Raw genomic sequence first — 22,698 nt, forward strand, 5'->3', positions numbered from 1 at the left:
TTAAGGAAACCCTGTCACATTTTTGGAGCTCTCAGTTACTGGTCCATTACCTCGATTTTATTACAAAGTCTCAGCTTCCTGTGGTATATCTGACACATAGCAGCATTTCCTTGGATCTGACACTGAGTGAAGAGTGTCAGAGAAGGGTGGAGGACATGGAGACAGAAGTTTCAACTCATGACTGGTTGGAATGATTACTGCCACAGATGACATGCAGAGCATATTGCCGACTTATAGACGACTTTGTGCACACAAAGACTTCAGCATTGTTCAAGATACATTTTAAATTTATTTCTTATTGAACCTTGGGGTGCTTTAATAAATAGAAGGAGTGGTGCCCATTGGGTCAAAATCGACATAAAGGCAAGGGCAGTGTGCCTAGCTGATGGAAATATTTTAACATAATTTTCACCCAAAGTCTTGAAAAGTAAATAATATTCTGGTTGAAGTTTTTTTAACTGAAAAAAAAAAAAAAACTATCAATGAGACAGAGCAATCCATCCTGGATTGTTGTTGCTAATGAAGATTTTGCTCTTATTTGTCAATTTTCAGGTCTTTAAAAATTCTCATCTCAGCCCTTCCTTGCAGTGATTGAATACTTGGGGTACTTAACTAAAGGCACCTTCCTGATTCTGATGTCCACATCCAATTCATAATTGAACAGAAAAGATAAGCAAGACATTTAGATTCTTTCTATTTTTCAGCATCTATTGAAGATCACTAGGAAAGAAGCCAGGTAGAAGAGAGTGAAATAAACAGTTTATAAATAACTAGTAGAAAATGGAATACATGTCAAGGAAATTAGATATTAGTGGGCTAAGAACTAAAATATACAAGGTATATAAATTATTTTCTTCTGTCCCCAATGGTTCTTCTATTTCCTAAACAGGAACAATATAGTTTCTTTATGGGTAAGTAGAGAGGTTGTCAAAGAAATGAAAGCAAAAACTTTAGCTATGAGTAGAACAATTGACATACACACGGATTCCTCATGAAGGGAGAATGCCTCTGCTCTGAAGCCAGCAGGGCTTAAGAGAAGGGATGGTGTTCTGTCACAACCACACTGGTCATCTGAACATGTAGAACATGAGGTTTAAAATGTGTGATCTATATGGTGACTTAATACCTAGCATTTCTCAATAAGAAATTTCTCTATAAGAAACAAACTAAAAAAAAAAAAAAAGCTTTAGCTGTTAAAATCCACTCGTTGCTAATTAGAATTGTTGGGGGATGTACTACACACATGGAGTTTGAGGAAGAGCATAAGATCAGTTCTGTGATTATGGTTATGCAGAGTTTTGTAGGTTATATAGATTTTATAAAATGGGCTAGTCCCCTTGTCAGTGTCTGGTTATGCTAAGGAGGGCTATGTCCTTCAAATAAAAACTCCTATACAGATCACTAATACCCAAATTTCTACCTTTGGGCTAACATTTTGCTCCTGATTTTTTAAAAATAATCTTAGTGCAACGTTGAATTGGTCACTTTCTTGCAAGTTTATCAAACTTTGTCCTGAGAGTACATTTTATTTTGAGGAGAGAACACGGAGCAGTGGGCAAGGAGTGGAAGGTGACAAGAAGAAGGAAAAAAAAAAAAGAAGAGTCCAGGACATGGAAGACAAAACATCATGTTTTCTTTTGCCTTGCCTCCAACCTACCAGGTTCTCCCCAGTTTTATATCTGAGTTGTTAAAGACCCTAAGGCAGAAGGTCTCAACCTCTGTATTATTGACATGTGAGTCTTGGTAATTCTTTCTTGGGGTGGAGGCAGCTGTCCTGTGCATTAATGGTGCTCAGCAACAGCCCTGAACTTACCCCACTAGATGCTTATAGGACCTCTTCCCTTTGCCACTTCAAGTTTTGACAATCAAAATTGCCTCTAGACATTGCTAGATGTTCTTGGGTGGACAGAATAACTCCCATGGAAAATAACAGCCACAAGAAAAATAATATTTCAAAATAAGGGCAACTTTAAACAAGACTAAATGGAGCCTCTGCATGACGGCCATAGAGTACAGTGAAGGGAGTAGAGTGAGAGTCTATTACCAAGCATGAACAAAAAGGGGCAGAATGCTCAAAAAGTCTTGACTAGACCAGACTTTTCTTCTAATGGGGTTTTCAAATAAAGTCCAACCTCTGTTTAAACATGCAAATGATGCAGGGGTGGGTCTCTGTAGAGAGAACTCCCACTTTACCTTCACTGAGAGGCTAGAAATTGAGAGAGATCCAAAGAGTGATGAAACAGTCTGTAGTTAATTTTCCATAAATTACTTTACTTAGTAAAGAGTAAGTAAATTTTTTTGAAGAGTGCTTTTTGTCTTGATATGAATGCTGAGTTAATTTGAAAACACAATTTTGTGGATTATTAGTACGTTAAAATTCTAGGGCAACATTACATAAAAAATTACCTATTTATTTTTTTATAAAACTAATCTAGGCAGATGAAAGCACAATAAACTTGATGTACATCAGACTCATTAAATACTAACATATTTGATGAGCTCTTCAATAAAACCTGAATTATAACAAATTGCCAATAGCTTGGTAGCGAGTGCACCCAACAAGACCCATTTTCAGAGATCTCATTTGCAAAGTCAGATTGCTGTGGAAAGTTGTGGGGCCTGAAAGTAAATTCAATGATATTATGTTTAAAGTAGCTCATTCTTCATAGAACAGATTACATTGAAATGCCATTTTAGTAAATTTGATGGCTGATGCAAATTTGTGACAATATCAATATCATCAAGTTGAGAGATCTTTGAGATGCCAACAGTTCTTTCTTCAGAGGGAATCCAAAAAAATAGAAAAAAAATAAAGTCTTTTTAATGAGGATTCTGTTATTAATCACTTTATAAATGAAAATGAAAATTCCATTATTTTGGAGAACATGTGGCCCAAACAGATAGTATAAATTTTTTCAATACTTTTTTTTAAAGAACAGTTAAATGTTCACAGCAAAATTGAGGGGAGGCTACTAAGATTTCACATGATTCTGAATCAATTCCCTTGATTCTGCACATGCATGGGGTCCCCCATTATATACATCCCCTACCAAAGTGGTACATTTGTTACCATTGATGAACCTACACAGACACATCATAATCACGCAAAGTTCATAGTTTACATTTTGGTTTAATCTTGGTGTTGTATACTCTATTATATTTGGACTAATGTATAATGACATGTATCCATCATTATGGTTTCATACAGTGTATTTTTCACTGTCCTAAAAGTTCACTCTACTCCATCTATTCATCCCTCTCCCCCTCCCAATCCCCTGGAAACCACTGATCTTTTCACTGTCTCCATGGTTTTGCCATTTCTAGAATGTCATATACTTGGAATCAAATAGCATGTAGCCTTTTCAGATTGACTTATTTCACTTAGTAGAGATGGTATAATTTGTAATTTCATGCTTCTGTTATGTAAAGTTTTCATAAAAGAGGTTTATTTTACAGTATTCCTATGTATTTTGCCCAGTAAGAGAACAAATAGAAAGCACCCAAACTAGAAATGATAATGAGGGGTACCATTGTGTCAGTACAATGTATAGATGAAATCCGTGTAAGAAGAACTCAATTCCTTGACTTCTAAATGTGACCTTACACAAATTAGTTAATGCCTCTGAGCCTCAAGCTTCTCATGTATTGCCTGATGTTTCGTCATCCAAGTATGGTCAATATTATTGATTTTGGGATATATGCTTCACTGTTTCTTGGCTTCCTCATGACTGCACTCAACATGGACAATCACTGCCCATGAATCCTCTGTATAAACCCTCTGCTCCATCTGGACAGGTGTATTTATTATTTTCCAGTTAAAACACATCCATGCTGTTCCCACTCTCCTTCCTGTCATATTCCCCGTTTTCTCCTCCTCCTCTACATCTGTGTATTGAACTTATCCTTTAAGATCTGACTCAAGTCTCAGCCTGAGACAACAGGGATCTATTTCTATGAGTCTGTTGACATTTAGTACGTCCTCTTCAGTGTCAATGGTCCACAGATAGATTGTCACTTCCTAGAGGCAGGTGTTCCTGTACGTGCCTTGGGCCTAGACAAGTAGTATCACATAATTAGCCTTTAATATGTATGCATTGATTAAGTGAATATGAAAAAGTAAGATATGACCATTTTTTTTCCAGTGGAAACTATGTCCACTAACAGCAGCCTTAGGCTTATAACTCAAGATTCCAGGATTAGTAGAGATGTTTGTTTTCCTCCTACTTTCTACATATCAAAGAAGAGCAATCTTCTTGGCCACTTGGGGGTATGCTTATTTCACTTGGACTGATTTCTGTTGCTAGCGGGGTCAAGTTTTATCATTGGACATGTCTGGGTGACCTGCCTATCCCCATGCCCAGAGGCAAGGGGTATAGACAGAAGTAAGATCAATATCAGAAGAAGGCGGTAAGGACAGATTCTTGGGAAGACAGAAATACTAGATATTAGAGATAGGGAGGACTATTACAGTCTGTCACTTCTCTGTGACTGACCTTGAAATTAAATTATGAAAGTAATGAATTTCCACAGAAGCTGTAATGACTGAGATTCAGTTCAGCCTAGACTTCCTAATATATTTTAAATACATTTTAATATAACCCTTACTATAGGTGTAAATCATTTTATTTCCCCCTGAAATGTCAAAATGATTACAATATGGAGGAAATGTCTTGCTAAGTGGTGGTTGTGCTAGTCATGGAGGTGGGAAGTCAGAAGTGTAGGAGGAACGAGAAGGAAATTTCATTCACTTAATAGTCCTTAAACAGGCAACATGTAGTTTGTCTCAAAGCCTCTTCCATATGTCTGAAACCTACATACTTGAAGTATTGTACATATCTGGCTGATGGTTTTTAGTATTGGTATTTATTTGTTTTATCCTGAATGCAAATGCAAGGTTTCTTGCTCAGAGAACAAACTTCTTTCTTAGTAACAATGACATTGCCAGTTCCCTATACCTCATTCTAACTCTCAAGGCAGTGTGAAAAGGTCAGATAAAGTCTGCCCACACGAAGGAGGTCCATACTACAGGAGAAGAAAGACAAAATTATGAATCTGAGAGTTTATATAGCAACTGGTGCTCAGCTGTCTCCCTCCCCTCCTGAGAGGGAGAGAAAAACCTTCACTCTTTAATGTTAATAAACTCTATCCAGAAAAGGTCCCCAGGTTGTTACAACCATTTAGAATATAAATGAATGGCTCCTGGTTTTATTCCCTTTTGAAATGTAAACACCTATCTCTGAGGAGATAAACCCATAAATCTCTTTCCAGATTATTTCACCATCTTAGGACTGCTATTGAGTCCTACCTTGAACCAGGTTACCAGACTTTTTTACTCAGAAAGCCCTGGCCATGCAGAAATATGAAAATATCTTCTCTATACGGGCTTGTTTGTAAGTAATATGTTCTGCTAGAACTCACACAGGACCAGCTCTCTCAGAGTGAGAGGCTGAAGAAACACCTGAGAAGAATACAACTTGAGAAAATAAGAGAAACACTTAAAAAATATATTTATTTACTTTATTTATTTTCATCATTTTATTTTATTTTATTTCTTATTTTTTGGCTGCCTCGGGTCTTAGCTATGGCATGCGGGATCTTCGTTGAGGCACGCAGGATCTCTCACTGAGATGTGCAAGCTCAGTAGGTGTGACGTGTGGGCTTAGTTGCCACACAGCATGTGGGATCTTAGTTCCCTGACCAGGGATCGAACCCAGGTCCCCTGCATTGGAAGGCGGATTCTTTACCACTGGACCACCAGAGAAGTCCCAAGAGAAACAATTTTAACCTGATAATAAACTTCTAACATGGAAGTGGAGGTGGGATAGGATGGATATAGGAAGGCTCACAATTATACATTTATGGAGCAACATAGTGGAAGAAACGGCACTTTTCTAGTGCCCAATTTTCAAAGTAAAACTAAAAGGAAGACATGAATTTCCAGTTCTGTGTGAGTCACAGCATAGACTCAGAATCCTGGGGACTGCAAAGGACATGATACTTCTTTGTCGTTTCAAGGATATGAGGGATCAGCAACCATGGTAGTGGCCATGGAATGGCAGAAGGGCCAGTGCTGGGGTCCACAGGACTTGGTGGCCAGGGTGTATTAACTGGGCACAAGTGAGGCAGCAGTAAGTTCCTTTTACCCAGAATCCCTACCACATCAGCAACAGGTGCTGGAATCAAAGAAAGGAAGAATATGTTAACAATCACTTGAATGGGAACATCATTAGAATATTCCAGAAATAGTTTGATTAGGAAAAATAAGAAACTATGCTTGTAGATGGGATAACATATGGACATAAGAACCAGAAAGATTCTGGATATTACTGTCAAATTGACCCCAAAATTACCTCCCCACTTGGTTTGCCTTTCTATATTTTACCTGTTCTCTAACACTAGCTGATTTCTTCCTAGAGAAGAACTGAAGTCTTCTGTAACCATACCAGCCAATCCCACTCCTCTGTGCCCCATTACTCACTGTCACTCATTAAGCTCCTACCAGGTGTTGCATACTCTGTGTTTGCCCATTTTTCTGTCTTAAGGTACCTCTCTGTTCTCTGTCTCCCTTCTATTTTCTATCCAGGAGTGTGTGTGTGTGTGTGTATGTTGCTTCCTAATTTAATTTTAACCCCTTGAGATCTGAGACTACCTCTTCATTTCCTCCAGTCTTGATGAGAGTTGAAGCTCAAAAATGTTTATTAATATAAATAAAAAACAAAACTGATATAGAATAATACCTTATTTTAGAGGTTTTTCCCTTTTTAAAATTGCATGCTTAATGATCAAGATCAGATTCTTTTAAACTAAGAGCAATAAATTCCTAGCAATTATTTTATTACATCTTAAAATTTAAAATCTCACTGATGCCAAAATTAACTATTTATCAAGCTAGGTTTCTACAAACACTGTAAGCTAAATAAGGCATCATGTTCAGTTCTTTACTCATTCCTTAAGTTTCAGAATGAAATGTGCCATCCTTTCCTTTTAACTTATAAATGATTTGTGATTATTTTTGAAATGCTGATTTTAAAATGTAAGAACTTTCCAAGCAAGCATTTTCTTTCCCTGGGGAAAGGAATTTGTGTCTAGACAAAAGCAGATGCATGCTGCCTGATTCTCTTAGGGTAGTTATCGTGGACAGAATTTAGAAGATTTTTTTCCTTCTTCTAAGCAGTCCTTTTTCATCTTTCATCAAACAATTCAGCTCATGGGTTATGTATGGCCTTCTGGAGCTTGAGTTTGATTTTGATGTTTGAAATATACATTATAATTTTCCAAACATGAGTTTATGAAAATGGCAGCCTTTAGGAACTCCCACAGAGGGAACAGATGACTGACTCTGACGAAAGAAAGTCCAAGAATATACACAGCATGGAAGAATTAGGACTAGCCAGGAGGATGCTGATGGTTGTCTAGAGAGGTAAAAACAGCTGACAAATAGTCACCAGGGAATAGGGAGCAGATTAAGCTGGGCTTCTTTCGTCCTGGCTCCTAGCTTCCAGAGCTCAATATCTTCTAACTTGATTAACAGTTATCAAGAGAAAGCACAGTGAAAGCTAGTATATCACTGGCCTAGACAGAGAATGATTTCAAATTAGAGAGTTTAAATATTATTTCCATACTCCCTCCTCCACATTTAAAAAAAAAAAAACATTTGAGGATACTTTACTCAAGATTCATATCCAATCAATCAGCTAATATAAAATCGTAGTATGCATTTGAGGTAGAAGGAAAACACTTTCACAAGAATATTAGGTTAAGCTGAGAGGTTTTTTTAGAAACAATGTCTAATTTGAGATAGGGAAGCTGGGTTTGATTTTTTTTTTCCAGTTACGAGCTTTTTGGTAAAGTCTCTAACCTTTAAAGATTTCCTTTCTTCATGGATCTGGTGAGGTCATACTGTAATACAGTGTTTAACACTGGCTTTCTTGGCAATGAAGATAAAATGAAAATTCTAACAGTGAGTTTATAAAATCTTGTCCTTAGGGAAGATTTCATAGGAAATTCATTATTAAAAATGCAAAACCATCAGAAAGATGATGTAGTCCTGCCAAGGAGAGAGAAGGGCATAAAAGCAGGGAAATTCAGTTTTCAGATAAATTGTACCAACTTCCCAATTTTCAGACATTTCAACACTAATTTGTATGCTATTTTCAGTTTACTTCACTCCCACAGGGCCCACTTTTTGGTGATGAATCATGCACGTAGTTGTACTTCCAACCTCCATCCAAAGGAGACCAGATGATTTTGCCTGCTGTAAACAAAGAAAAAGCGGGCGTAGATGGGTAGATACAAAGGGTCATGGTGTGAAGATGACAATTACAAGAAACATTTACTGTGAATCTTGTGTGCTTGGCACAATGGGAAGCATCTTACATACATCCCACTTTTTAGTCCATTGAAGGCAAGATCATATTTATTTTGTTTGTCACTTTATCCCCAGTGACTAAGTACTACCTATGTTTATATATATAATTGTATATAAAATTTGTAGAACGTATTATTTTTAAACCTTATGTAAAACCAGAAGGCCAGATGTTTTACACTTGTGTAAACTGAGGCTCAAAATGGTTAACTTGTAAATAAATATAATCAAATATCAAGATTCAATTAAGCTTCTGCCTGAGTGCAATAAATATACCAGAAACCTAGACCAGCATAGCTGCTACAAATGAATGAACAGAAATTTTAATATGTCTTTCTATTTTTACTGTTATTTCTACTTCTGTCATAGCATATTCTATTAGTTAGCTATTGCTGTGTAACAAATCACACCAAAGCTTAATGGATTAACATTACAAACATTTACTATCTCATAGTTTCTGTGGGTCAGGAGACTGGCACAGCTTAGCTGGGTGGCATTGCCTCAAGATCTCTCGCAAGGATGCAATTAAGGTATGGGACAGGGGTACAGTCATCTCAAGGGTCAATTGGTGAAAGACCTACTTCCAAGCTGACTCACGTTTTTGTTGAAAAGCCTCAGGTGCTCATTTCTTATTGGACGTAAGGTCTCAATCCTTTATTGGCTGTTCACCAGAGGCTCCTCTCCATTACTTGCCATGGAGGCTTTTCCACAGGCCAACTGGCTTCCATCAGGGTGAGCAAGTGAGAGAGCAAGAAAAGGCAAGGAAGATGGGAAGCCAGCACCTTTCTGTAACCTAATTAGCAACGTGACACCTTGTCCTCCTTTCTATACTCTATTGGTTAGAAGCAAGTCGTTAGTTCCAGCCCACTTTCAAGATGACAGGATCATACAAGGGCATGGACCAGGAAAGAATGGCCCATCTCAGAGGCTGACTACCACACATACATATTTGCAAATGCATAAAGATGGGACAAACAATAAGGGTGATGACTAGCATAATTAGGATAGAATATTAAGACATATGAACAGATCCCACAACATGGATTTAACAGGGACATGTTTAACTTCTGCCATAATGTACCTATTTCTTCATGCAGTGCCTTCCATTGTGCCTAGATAGAGCTATGCAGTATCTGGCCAGGAGGGGAGAAGATAATAACAGATGTAGATAGTGAGGGAAAAAAAGCCAAGATTGGCACAAGGTGATTGGAGAGGAGAGTTGGAGAAGAGAAGGACAGATTTGAGAAATTGTACAGAGAAACAAGACAAAGCTAGTACATAATTCAAAGGTAACAGTGTACATGTCAAACGGCAGAAAGAATCTAATGACATTACTAGGGAAAATTTCATTTGACTTAGTATCAGAGATTCAAACTTTAATCTCAGAAGAAGCTGAGTGGTGATGAAGATCATAACCAGTGTTAGAGTGAGTGTGCAAAATCAAGAAGTAAAAGTCTGGATAATGCAAGAAATGCTAGCCAAGTGTTTCAACAAGATTATGACCACTCTTTTACTTGTAGGAAAGCCACTACATCTACTGGGAGTGCATGGGTCTATAAATTACATACAGTAATGAAATAGCCTTTGTTCATGAGGTAGACTTATAGATCTACTTGATTATTTCTTGTCCAGTAGGTAGAAACATAAGCAGCCCTAAAAAGAATTCTGAGCTCAAGATTTTGAAAGGTCCCTGTTTGGGATGGGGGGGTGGACCCTAGAACATCCTCTAATGACAATTATAGGTCATGAAGTTCTTTACTAAAGTTACTGAATCAATATGAAACAATGACCTGTGGCTATGGCTTGTCCTCCATCATTTTTGAGTGTTACCAAAGCAACAAATGTGTTACAGATTCAGTTTGTGTTAGTTCCTACTTCTACAATAGTAAGACTTGGAGCTTCAGACTCAAACAGGCTCCTTTCTAATTGATGATGCTTCATGGATGTGCTGAACTATCAAGGTACACACAGAGTCTTGTAAATGCCAGTCAGACTTTCTTCTGGCCAAATTCAGGCCTGAATGTTGGTTTACATCATTCTCTCCTTTATATTCTCTTCTCCTCTTAACCTGACATCTAATTGGGGGCTGTTGAATAAAATTCCTTAGAAATGTCTTATAGAAACCATTTATAGGAAATAATCCATTACCTACAGAAACACCATCAAGTAGTATTTTCCTGATGTAGGGGGATACTAGGGTTGCCCCCACAGAGTCTCCCAAAATTAATACTTTCTTGCTCTAGTTACTCTGATTAACATCTAATTCTCTGCCTAACTTCAACTGTTAAAATGGAAGCATCATAACTATTTGTAATGGAGAGGGTGTGGTTATACTGATTCTTGTACTGGAATTGGCCACAATTCTATCCTGGTCCTAATATTTTATTCTCTTTTTAGATTATTTTCAAATGTTCTCATTCTTATTTTTCTATTTTATATTAACACTTGTTAGACTGGTTCTTTCTCTAGAACAGAGACCTTGTATATCTTTTTTTCTTTTTTATCCTCAGTAATAAAATTTGTGTAAGGAACACACTCAAGAAAGCATGTTGGTTGACTGCACTGCCACCATTGGATGACCCCTATGCATGCAGATATGCTAGTTTGGCTTTGGTCAACTAGTCAAGTATACAATAATAAATCTTTCTCCATGCTCAGTGGTGAAGCTTCTACTCAAGTGGTCCTGAAAGGATTCTGAGCTCAGGTTTTTGAAAGGTCTCTCGAGACCAAACCTAGAATGCCCACTAATAACTTGGTTAATGACTCATGAAACTCTTTAATACAATTACTGAACTAATATGAAATGATGGGCAGAAAGAAAGTGACTTAGTATGATGAATGTGATACTGCTCATTTTGTCCATGAAATACTTGGTGAAAAATTATTTCCTTCTTACATCCCATTCTTTCACTTCCCATCCTTCTCCCAGCTGGATATAGCTGTGCCAGAAGGATAATAAGGGCTTAAGATGCAATGAATGAAGAAGAGATGATCTCTGCCTAAAAGTGACTCCTGTGGGAAGCAGCTGACATACAGAAATGGCAAACAATCCTCATACAGTGTACTAAGTACTATAATAGTGCAGGCATAATTAGGATGCTATAAAATTGTAGAGAATGGCCAACTTTGGAGTGTCTTGGGATTAAGGAAGGCTTCACAATGGCAGTCAATTCTAAACTGGTTGTTGAAGATTGCGGAGGTATTCACCAGGGGCAAAGAAAGAAGTACATTTTAGTAGGAGAGAATAAATTGATCATGGACACAGTATAACATGGTGTGTCTCTGTCATATTTGAAGACATAGAAGTAATTCAGTCTAATTGGAACATTTGAATATATGTAGGAATAAGTGGGGAGACAGAGACAGATAGGCATTATAATCAGGTGTCAGATGTTTGTGTTTATATCTTGATAAAGAGATTTTATAATCCTCTCTATATTAAAAGAAGTCATTGGAACATTTACAGCAGGGCATGGACCTTTTAGGTGGTTACTTAGAGGCAATGCAGTTGGTTGGCTAGTCATTTCTACTGCCTCTATTTAACCTTGGATTCGGTTCTTATGGTTGTCGGCAGTCCTATTTGCATCTTTAGCACAATGTTTTGTTCATTTTACTGACTCACCCTGTGCTCTAAAATTTCTCCTCTGAAGTCTCTCAGGAGGATTCAGTGCAGATCTTCCTCACCTCAGTTTTAAGACCTTGATCAACACTAGAACAGGCGACCTTGATTTTTATATGCATACTTAACTCTGATTTCATTATTCCTGGAATATCATCATTCTGTGGCCTAGTGTGCACTCTGCATACAAAAGTACAATGACAATTTTAAAGTTTATTTCCAACTTTGATCACCCCTTCAGGACATAAGCCATTAAGAGCAATCCAGGATTTCTGATAAATAACAGTAAAGTGGTGTCTACATTTTTAGATGTAATTCATAAAGTAGAAGGAAGCTTCTATTTATATAATCCTGTATCAGAAATTCTGTTAATATACAATGTGTGAATCACAAAGGCAATGCTGTGTTTTGTCCCAATTAGTGGGAGGTAGAATCAGCATCATATTTGAAGTACTTTGAGACTGTTTCTATCTCAGTATTACTTTGAGGGTATTTCATTTTTCAAACCCTATTAAAGTGTTGGAATAATTCATAATTAAACTAACATCTTAGGTTCTGTCAGAATGGATCATTGTTCTATAAACTTTTGTTATTCTGTCTTATCACTTTAAAAACCAGAGAGGATAAAACTAAAACAGGAAAGAGAGCATCAATGTGGAGAGCAAAGGTATGTTGGTTAGAGTTTTAGCAGTTGACCAAGCCCCAAATAAATAATTATTGAATGCACTTAGGAACAGAACATGGAAGAAAATATTCTTAAGAGTCAGACCCAGAAAAATACTGACTTGTGGTAAGAGAAATGGATGTCTTGTCAGTTACAATAAATAAATATCAAATGGAATGTGTTCAAGTTCTATGTTTTATCAGCTTGAGGAGTAAAATAAGGTCATTGGAATATTAATGCTAAACTGCCCTTTGAGCCCCTATTTGAAAAGTAAGGATTCCACACCACTTCCTCTACCATTTTTCCTCCTTGGAAAATTGATGGTATTTTCTCTTCCAATCTCTTCTTTCTGCTTCTTCTGACAATGCCACATCCACAACACTGTTGTTCTTTCAAAAACCGCACCTCCTAAATCTCCCAAGAGAGATTCTGTATTCCATGCTGGAGCGAACAGGATGCCCTCTGCCAAACTTGGGGTTTCAGAGCAGTACTGGGTATGTTTTGGGCCCCAGAGCATCACTTATGAGAATGGTCCCTTTAGAGTTGAGCTTTCTTCTCTCTCCCTTGAGAGAATCAGTGCAGAGTGGAGAAAGACAGCATGTCAATTCCTACAATTTCCTCTTCCCCAGCTCTTCCTCAGGGTGACCTTGAACAAATAAAACAAAGCAACACAACCCCACTTTCCCTTTTGGACTTCATCAAAGGTTTTCACCGGGAGGGTCTAGTGGATAGGGACTACTTGACTCAGCTTTCCAGCTGGTGGACCTTAGTGGAATATTAAGCATTTGATCACAATCAACATTTCTGAGGGTCTTCCTCACTTAATACTATGAATCAAATTGGATTCTATTATGTTTGGGCCATGAGCTAGAACTTTATTTTTTCAGAGCCTTATTCTATAAGGAGAAATAAAGCCTTCAGGGTATTATGTTGATCTCTTTTTAAATTTGAATTTGGAAACTATTCAAAAATACAAAAGGAACAGAGACTCATGTAACTGACACTCAGCTTGTACCCCAAGGTATAACAAATATTATTTGGCAATATCTGATTCACATTATTATTCATTTCAAAAATAAGATACACCTGAGGCCTCCTTAAGACCTCTACCTAATTCCATGCCTCTCCTTCTGCTCTCAAAGGTAACTACTATAACTTAAGGTTACATACATCTTTTCAGAACATGTGTAATAAAAATGAGTATATATTTAAATTATGCACAGTATTCTTGTGCATTTTAAATTTTCTCACAAATGACATATCTTTTTAGCTTTCTGTTCCCAGTAAACACGTAGACCTCAGGACTTACTCGATTTAATATACTGGCTATTTGCTGATTTACATCCTTAAGTTCATTTTGTCCCATCCATGTATATAGTCTATGAACCTGGGGTGCACAGATCACAGTGGTTCCCCCCTGAGTTAGAAGACTCAGAATAGGTCTGGGTTAGAGTCAGTTGAAAGAACTCCCTTAAAGCAGTTATTATCCTCAGGTTTAATGTAACTCTTGTATTTATTAACTCTTGGAACATTCAACCTAACAAAAAACAACTGTATCTCTAGAGACACAGACATTCCTGTGCCCCCAGTGTACTCAGTCTCCTAATCAATATCTCCTCAGAAGTCAGCATTTGGCTATGCCCTAACTAATTTCACAACTCACTGACTGGCTCTGGAAAGCATCATTTTACTAGATTTTGACAATGCGTTTACCAAAATGATATGTTCCCATTTTTCATCCCATCTATAGTAGAAGGGTTCCCTTTTTTCCACATGCTCAATAAGACGGATATTTAAAATTTTAATTTGTTTGCTCATCCTCCAACAGGTAAGAACTATCTCATTATTTACATTGTAATTTTTCCACTCATTAGTGAAGCCAAGCATCTTATGTATTTATCAATAACATGGGATTTCCTTTTCATGAATTGCTTTTTCTAAACTTTTGTCTATTTTTCTATTTTTTCCTTATTGATTTGTAAGAGTATTTATCTTACATACATGGAGGAGTACCAGTCATTTATCAGTTATAAAAAAGGGACAGAAATTTGTGCAGCTAAGTGCTACAGATACTATCATATACATCTGTAAAATTGTTGATGGTCATTATGGCAGCTTAGATATCAAATGGAATTAATATTATTTAGAATTTTGAGTTTAGGAAAGGAAAGGAATTTGTAATTTCACTTAAGAAAGATACTCATGTGAAAATGACACATACAAAAATATTTTCATGCTTAAGGAGATCAGTTTCAATTATCTAGATTATTTAGAAATATAAAACAGTTTATTCCCACCACAAGTGTATAGCTGAAATGGTCTTAGTTTAATGTGGTGGGTTTTAGAAATATATTTTCGTTTGATTCATATTTGCAGCAATATTCTCAATATCTTCCAAATTCCTTTCATATAAGAGTAGTTTAAAGGCCCAAATGAAAAATTCAAGTAGTATAGAGAACCATTCATAGCAATTTACTCACAGAAGGAAATTCACCCCTTGCCATGCTTTGGTTTTGATAATTTCTGTTGAAAGAGTGGTTACTCTGTTTTCCTCTCACCCTCCTTTTTTAAAAAAAAATAACATTTGACTTTTCCTAGTAGAAATACATTTTTTAAGGAATGTTTTATCTTGAATACTCTGACCCTAGAGAGTAAAGTAATTTAGCAGAGTTTTTCCCACTAGGGATTAGAATGGATGTTAAAGTATCCACAGACTTTGAAAATGAGTATAATGATGAATCAGGCCTGAAAATTCAGAAATGGAAATAGATGAATGACGTTTCTACTTTATTGTCCTTGTAAATAAAAATAATTGTGCTTTTGGCTTTCCTTTGCCATATGGATTTATTGTTACAAGATAACAGATGAAAAATTTGAATTATAATTTTCAAGAATCAGTGAATTAGCAGCATTTTTTAAGTAGCCACTAACTTTACTTTCCACAAACTTCCAGTGTGTATGTAGTTGTCCTTATTTAAGGAAAGAGGTGCCCACATTTTAAAATGTTCATATGTATCCTCTTGCACACCAACAAAGTTCTGGGAAAATGGAACAAAATTAAATTATCTTTGAGTCCATTGGTCTCTTTTCATAGCCTTTCTGATGGAATATTCTGGGTGTTCCATCTCACCTCTTACACAGTCTTTTCACAAGCCTCCCTCCACAGCCATCTCCCTACCTCCAGTGTCTCAATACCTGCATTCCAGACAGAAGTGGCATGGATTGGATCATTTCATTTACATTTTACTATGAAACAACATAGATTAAAGTCTGCTATTCAACCAGCTATGACTTTAGCATCTAATGTTAGGTCCATATTTATTGAGGCTTTCTAAAGGCCAGATGTCATCCAGTGCATTTGTATGCATTATCACATTGAACCCCAAGTTAGGATCTTACTATCATATTTTATATAAAAAGAAGCAGAGTTAGAAGGGTTAAGAAAATGTGGCCAAGGTTTCACAGCTAGGAACTAGCAGAATTGGAACTCAACTCAGGATAACATGAAACCTGGACTCACATACACTATTCCACCCTATCTTAGGCAGGTTTCAAAAACTTGCTCTGTTGCATACCATCACCATTCAAGGAGTAATGGTTTGCTTTCCTTGCTGAAAGGCACAAAGATCACTAAATTGGATCCACTCCCAAATGGACAGGCTGGCACCCAGATTCATTGAAATGTTGGGATACCCAGAGCCTGCCATCTTCCCTAAGGGCTGAAACAAGGGAGCATGAAAGAAAGATTGTCTAATCCACTGCTTTTCACCTTGTTTACCACAGTGATGCCACGTTTTGCTGAACAAGTGGAGGTTGCCATTGAAGCCCTGAGTGCCAACGTCCCTCAACCATTTGAAGAGAACGAGTTCATCGATGCTTCTCGCCTGGTATATGACGGCGTTCGGGACATCAGAAAGGCTGTGCTGATGATCAGGGTATGTGAGGTCTCTGTAGCTCAGAGCTGAATGGAACTTCTAGTAGGGGCCTCAAAGAATTTACTCTTTGTTTTTTTAATTATTTAGTTTAACTTGGTAAGCTGTTTAGCTCCTCATTTAGTCAGACAACAGGGACTTTTTACTTATAAAGGGATGAGTGATCCCAACAAGCCTTGATCAGCACTGAATATCCTGAAGGGTGATGTCCTGCCTACTTCTTACACACATTGTTGCCTAAATTTGATACCAACTTAGGGGTGCCCCTTCCATTCCCCATTGCTAACACTATTTCCCATTAGAATCAGAAAGCTGTGCAATGGAAAGAAATGAAGATCACCCAGCTTAGTAGTATCAGTGATAATGATAATAATAATTATATTGATAATGACAATAAAGTGATACAGAGCTACCTTCTTCTTGTAAAAAATAATTAAGACATTATAAATAAGGCTAAATAATCTTTCAGCAGACCTCCCCTACCACTTACCCTACTATCTTCTCATCCTCAGTCTTTTGAGGTCAGGTAGGTGTGAGCCTTCCAAACCATTGTCTAAGTAATTATATATAGACACACACTAGAAAACATAATACAGCAGATTTTAAAACTCATATAAGTGTTATTTGCAACTTGCTTTGTTCACCTAATTCTATCTCTATGAAGACACATAGCTTACCTCATCCCATTTAACTGCTGCACAATATTCCATCATGAGTTGAGACTATTTTTTCTCCTTGCCTTATCAACAATTTGGCACAGTAGGTTTCAAACACTTTTCTTAGCCACAGAACTCTTTCTTAGTAAACTTAAATACATATTCAAAAGCATAATTGATGACACAAATATATTTGTGGGTATTAGGATTGAGGCAGAGAAGATGCGTCTGTGGTGCTAATCTTAAAAGCCTACTGTCCAATGGAAATATAATGTGAGGCACATTTGTAATTTTTAATTTCTTAGTAGATGTGTCAATAAAGCAAAAAGAAACAGATGAACTAATGTTAATGACAGATTTTATTTACTCAAAGGTATCCAAAACTAGCTTTTCAACATGTGGCACTGGCCACATTTTAAGTGTTTAATAACTCCATGTAGATTGTGGACACCATTTTGGATGAGGCAGCCCTAGACTGTATCTCCATCCTCAGCCTCCACAGCTGTCTCTGAGGCTGCTCAGTGAAACCATGAGTTAACTGCTGAGTGCATCTTGAAACACTTTCTCTCAGGGTGATCACTGGGCATCTAAACCGACATCCCCTTAAACACTGCAAAACAGTAACAATCAATTTATTTTCTGTGTGTGGCCCCTCAATACTTGAAGACGTATTTTTGATTTATTGTTTTCTCTCTATAATACACACCTACACATTGCATAAGTTGTATCTGACAATACTAGTTATATGTAACAATGTGGAGTTCAACTTTGGACTTTGGTGATGGTCAAATATATTTTCTGTTCTTCTATCTTCCCACATTTTAGATCTGTCAAACTCTTACCATCTTTCAAGACCTGGCTCAAATCTTCTTTCCCTAAATTTTCTCCCTCAAAAATACTGACCGTATTTTTTAGCTACCTATAACTCTTTCTGCTTGTGATCATAATCGTTACACTATTTCTTTTAATGTCTATTACTTTCTTTAGACTGAACGTTTGGAAAGCAAAGACTGTATTTTTAATTTTCCCTTCACTGTGTTGCATTGTCTGGCATAGTGCTTAATACTGTGTGTTTTGGGGGAAAGAAAAAGAGATAACTATGCAGATGGGAAAGTGACAGAGAGAAAAGGTATGAGAACTGGTGGAGAAGTAAAGGAAGGATAGTCAGCGTTTTAAGCCTGTAACAAATCATATCATTTTTCCCATTATATACTAACTTGTGAAATAAAGTAATAGACCATGAGAGTTATGTTTTCAAAGCATTTGGCACTAAATTCCACTATAATTCTCAAGACATATTCCCTCTTTTGCCATTTTTCTGCTTCGTTAGCCATCACATTTTTGTGACAACCATTCATCTGGGAGGCTGAGGAAGTTTATAGCCATCATTCATTTATTCATTCATGAGCTGTAATAAACCATACTTTTAGATAAAAATGCCATATCTTTGTTACATGAAGTGTCATTCCTCCATCTTGACATTTTAAGTGATTTGATCAGATGGATTTCACACCACTTAAAACTTAGGAAGGGAGAAATGTACAGTATGTACAAATTGTTATTTTAAAAATTATTCTCCATTCAGCACTGGAATAGCTTCATTTTGTACTTAAATTCTTGGTTTGCTTTCTGTGTATGATAGTTAAGTCTGCTTAAAAAAAAAATCATTACACTAAGTCAGGAAGAAAGACAGTAAGACAAGTAGAGCTCTTTCTCAGCAAACCTGGCCATGCCTCCTTCCTCTCAAATTATTGATTATGCTTTGCAAAAATAAGATTTCTTTCCCAAATATAAATGCAGAAAGGACCTTGAAAGGTCAAATTCTCCATCACCTTGCCTCTCAGCAATCAATACATATTTAATGGTGATGTTAGTATGTAGGCACTCCAGGCCAGCTCCAGGCAACCCTCTGAAGCATACAAAGCTTGTCCTTTCTGTATTCCAACCTCACCTTTCAGGTTCCTGCTTCTCTTTGGGAGTAGGTCAACTCTGCCTCTGTTCCATAAAACAGTTTTTTGTTTGCTTCTGGCCAAGGCTTGACTTGGTGATCTATCAGCTACATAGGAGTTTTCTCATTACCCTAATATGGTAGTTTAAAAAATGGATAGACAACTCTGGCACACCAGCATATATTTGATTCTCATTATTTGCAGTAGTTACATTCAGTGAACCCTGAATTAAAGAATACTGAAACACTGCTTCTAGGGGGAATTCAGGGTTAGGTTCCTGTGAGGCTCTGGTCACAATTTCATCAACTGATCAATATATTAGATTGTTTTATGTTTTTGTTTAAAGACACTTTATTTAATATATATTGTTGATACATGAACATTGAACTCATGGCCAACCACACTATAACTCACGTCTGAAGGAAGCTTATCTAACCAATGCATTTTCTCTGGAAGGTACATCACAACCTTTTTGCACTTAGGAATGCTAAACAGAACCTCAGCACATACACTGAAAAGCCATTTTAAGCAGAGAAATACCAAAAAGCACAAAGATGCAAAGATGTGGCACTAAATAGACTGCAAAAAGTATACTGTTTACAGTACAAGAGCTGAAATAAGAAAGCAGAACATTCTGCTGTTTGACCTCAGCTGGAAATTTGCACTTTGGGTGACTCAAAGTTTTTGCCACATTGCACACACACACTTGTGAATAACTACAAAAGTATTGATTTAGGAATTATGAGAAACTTTGGTGAATAGGCAAATTCACAAATAAAGAATCTTCAAATAAGGAGGAGCAAGTGTTTATTTAAGACACAAGGAGTTAAACATTTAATATTGGAAATTAAAGTAGCATAGAAGATGGTAATATTTTGGTGTCAGAATATTTGTATTCAACAAAACAGTAGTTGCTTCTCATAGAATGACCACGACATAAAATGATATCTGTACATTGAACTTTTGTAATTGGAACCAATTAATTTAGTTGCATATGAAACTTTTGAAAGCAGGGAAGAGAAACAATAGGGCTTAGGACAGGGTTCAGATAAGATTCTATAGCTTAACTTCACACCTCCCAAAATGAGCATGAAGATGCCCTGGAGCACTGCAAGATAATTTAAAATGTCAAGGGAAACACATAAACATCTCTCAGATACTGTGTGACATAGTAGCTGAAGGTGGCTCACAGTTTAAACATTAGGTTGGTACATTACTTTTGATCATATATTGATCCTATCATGTATTTGTGATGCAGGGTTTCTGGTGGTTGCTGTGATAAAAAATCAAGCTCAATGGATGTTCAACTGTATTCCAAGGTTTGAGAAGTAATGCAGTATGCAAAAGGCACTAAATTGTTAGGGCCAATCAACTCAATCCATTTTTATGATCTAACTGCTTAAGAAGCAGAGCCATTAGTTTTCTTTTGTTTTTTAGCCTAGAGACACCATGAAAAAATTACTGAGACAATGCTTGAAGCAATAAAGTTTGGGAACCTATGGCTTAACTATTTTGGGGTGGTTGACATGCTATTTTCCTTCTCTATGCCTCAGTTTCCTTATCTGTAAATGGGGACAAATATTACTGCAGCTATAAAGCACTAGTATAGTCCTGGCCTTAGTAGGTTCCTAAGAAATATTTCCCTTCGTCAACCTTCTGGATGAAATTTATCTTCATACAATCAATTAATGAGATAGAATTTGTTAAATTAGTCAGCAATATTATCAAAATTGCAAAGATTGGAGTCAGAATATTTGTCATAGCTAGAAAATAAAGCATTGAAGAGACTTTAGAAACAACTTATGTGACAAAACTGATTTACCTATTACAGATTGCTGTTATCAACATGGTCCCATAACATCCTTAGTTTTGTTTTCTTAACTCAATTAAAAATAATTTAGTATGATTTTTTTAAATTATTGGTAATTGGATCTTAGTCATTCATTCATTTAGTGACTTAATTTATTTGTTTAATTCTTACTAGATGTCCTACTGTTGGAAGTGCCCTGAATACAGAGGTGAACAAAATAACAAAGCTTCCAATCCTCAAAGAATTTATATTCCTTTGGTGGGAGACAGAGAACAAACAAGTAGATATAACGTACTAGTTAATGTGAAAACCAAGGCAGTATAAAGGAGATAGAGCACAGGATGGGTGTGGGTTTTATGAAGGGTGGCCACTGGGTGACATTTGGAAAGATACTTGGAGAAGGAGGAGGAAACAAGCCATAAGAGTATTAGGGGGCTTCCCTGGTGGTGCAGTGGTTGAGAGTAGGCCTGCCGATGCAGGGGACACGGGTTCGTGCCCCAGTCTGGGAAGATCCCACATGCCGTGGAGCAGCTGGGCCTGTGAGCCATGGCCGCTGAGCCTGCGCATACAGAGCCTGTGCTCCGCAACGGGAGAGGCCACAACAGTGAGAAGCCCACGTACCACAAAAAATATATATATATATAATAAAATAAAAAGAGTATTAGGGGAAGTGTGTTCCAGGCAGAAAGAATGGCACCTGTGGCCTAAGAACCCCATTGAATGAGAGATGGGAGTCATTGAAGTTTTCTGAGCAGGACAATAACATGATCTGAGTTAGATCTAAAGTGGAACATCCTGGTTATACTGGTGAGAATAGAAAGTGTGGGGTAAGGGCAGAAAAAAGGAGCTAAGTCAGGTAGCCTCCTGAGTAATACAGAATAGAGATGCCAGTGGCCAATCAGTCCTGATGAGGGAGATTTTGTCCTATATTGCCTTTAGGAAATCTTTAATTCTACTTTCTAACTTCCAATCCATTCCAGTGATTAGAGATCTGTTGGGAAATCCTTCTTCATGCATCCCCCAAACTCTCCTGTTGCAGTTGTCAAATTGTGTCATCTTTCTGCTCTCAGTGAAACTCATTTACATTTGAGCTGTTCATTTAAATTGTCCTTACTACATTTTTCACATGTCCTGGTGAAATGACTGTAAATTCTTCAGCTGTTTCTCATTTTGCTTCTTTACAGAAGCTGTTGTAGAGAAGATTGAGCATTTGATTGGGAAACTGAGGCAGGTAGATTGATCTTGTATTGCAGCTGACATGTGGTGTGACCCTTGAAAAGTCACATGATATACTTGGGCTTCTGTAATATGCACAAATTAATAGGATAGACTCTTAAAAGGGAGATGTTTTACACGCCAAATACTTTATTAGTAGAACCATGGAACCAAGGGTAGATCAAAGTGGTTCTTTATTTTTATAAAAAGGCCTTCCCTGAGAGCACCTAAGGACAGAACTGAGAGGTTTGACCTTCACTCTCCAGCCTCCAGTCCAGTGAATTGCATATTTTTTATATTCATTTTACCCTATGACACTATCCAATGATACAAGTCTAATTATCTCTGGCCCATTTGCAGGCCATCAATATTTTTCCATGTCTCCTTTAATTTGTGGAGGTCCTTGACTAGTCAGAAATTAACACTCAAAATGAATAAGTTAAAAAAAAACAGCATAGATAGGAGACACATTTACAGGAAATTAGGAA

General features: G+C 37.0%; 1 protein-coding gene across 4 annotated transcripts in view; it reads left to right on the plus strand.

The window, feature by feature from the left end:
- The window catches only part of CTNNA2 (catenin alpha 2), a gene marked incomplete at its 5' end in the record, with an annotated part of 1,039,969 nt that overhangs the window by 949,316 nt on the left and 67,955 nt on the right, over positions 1–22,698 (plus strand). For all 4 annotated transcript variants that reach the window (XM_082642275.1, XM_082642276.1, XM_082642277.1 and 1 more), the window contains one exon: positions 16,432–16,583. In XM_082642275.1, the coding sequence (XP_082498401.1) occupies positions 16,432–16,583 (152 nt within the window). The remainder of the gene's footprint in view (positions 1–16,431; positions 16,584–22,698) is intronic.

Source organism: Mesoplodon mirus (assembly GCF_964341445.2).
Source record: "Mesoplodon mirus genome assembly, chromosome: 14".
NCBI classification, from domain to species: domain Eukaryota; kingdom Metazoa; phylum Chordata; class Mammalia; order Artiodactyla; family Ziphiidae; genus Mesoplodon; species Mesoplodon mirus.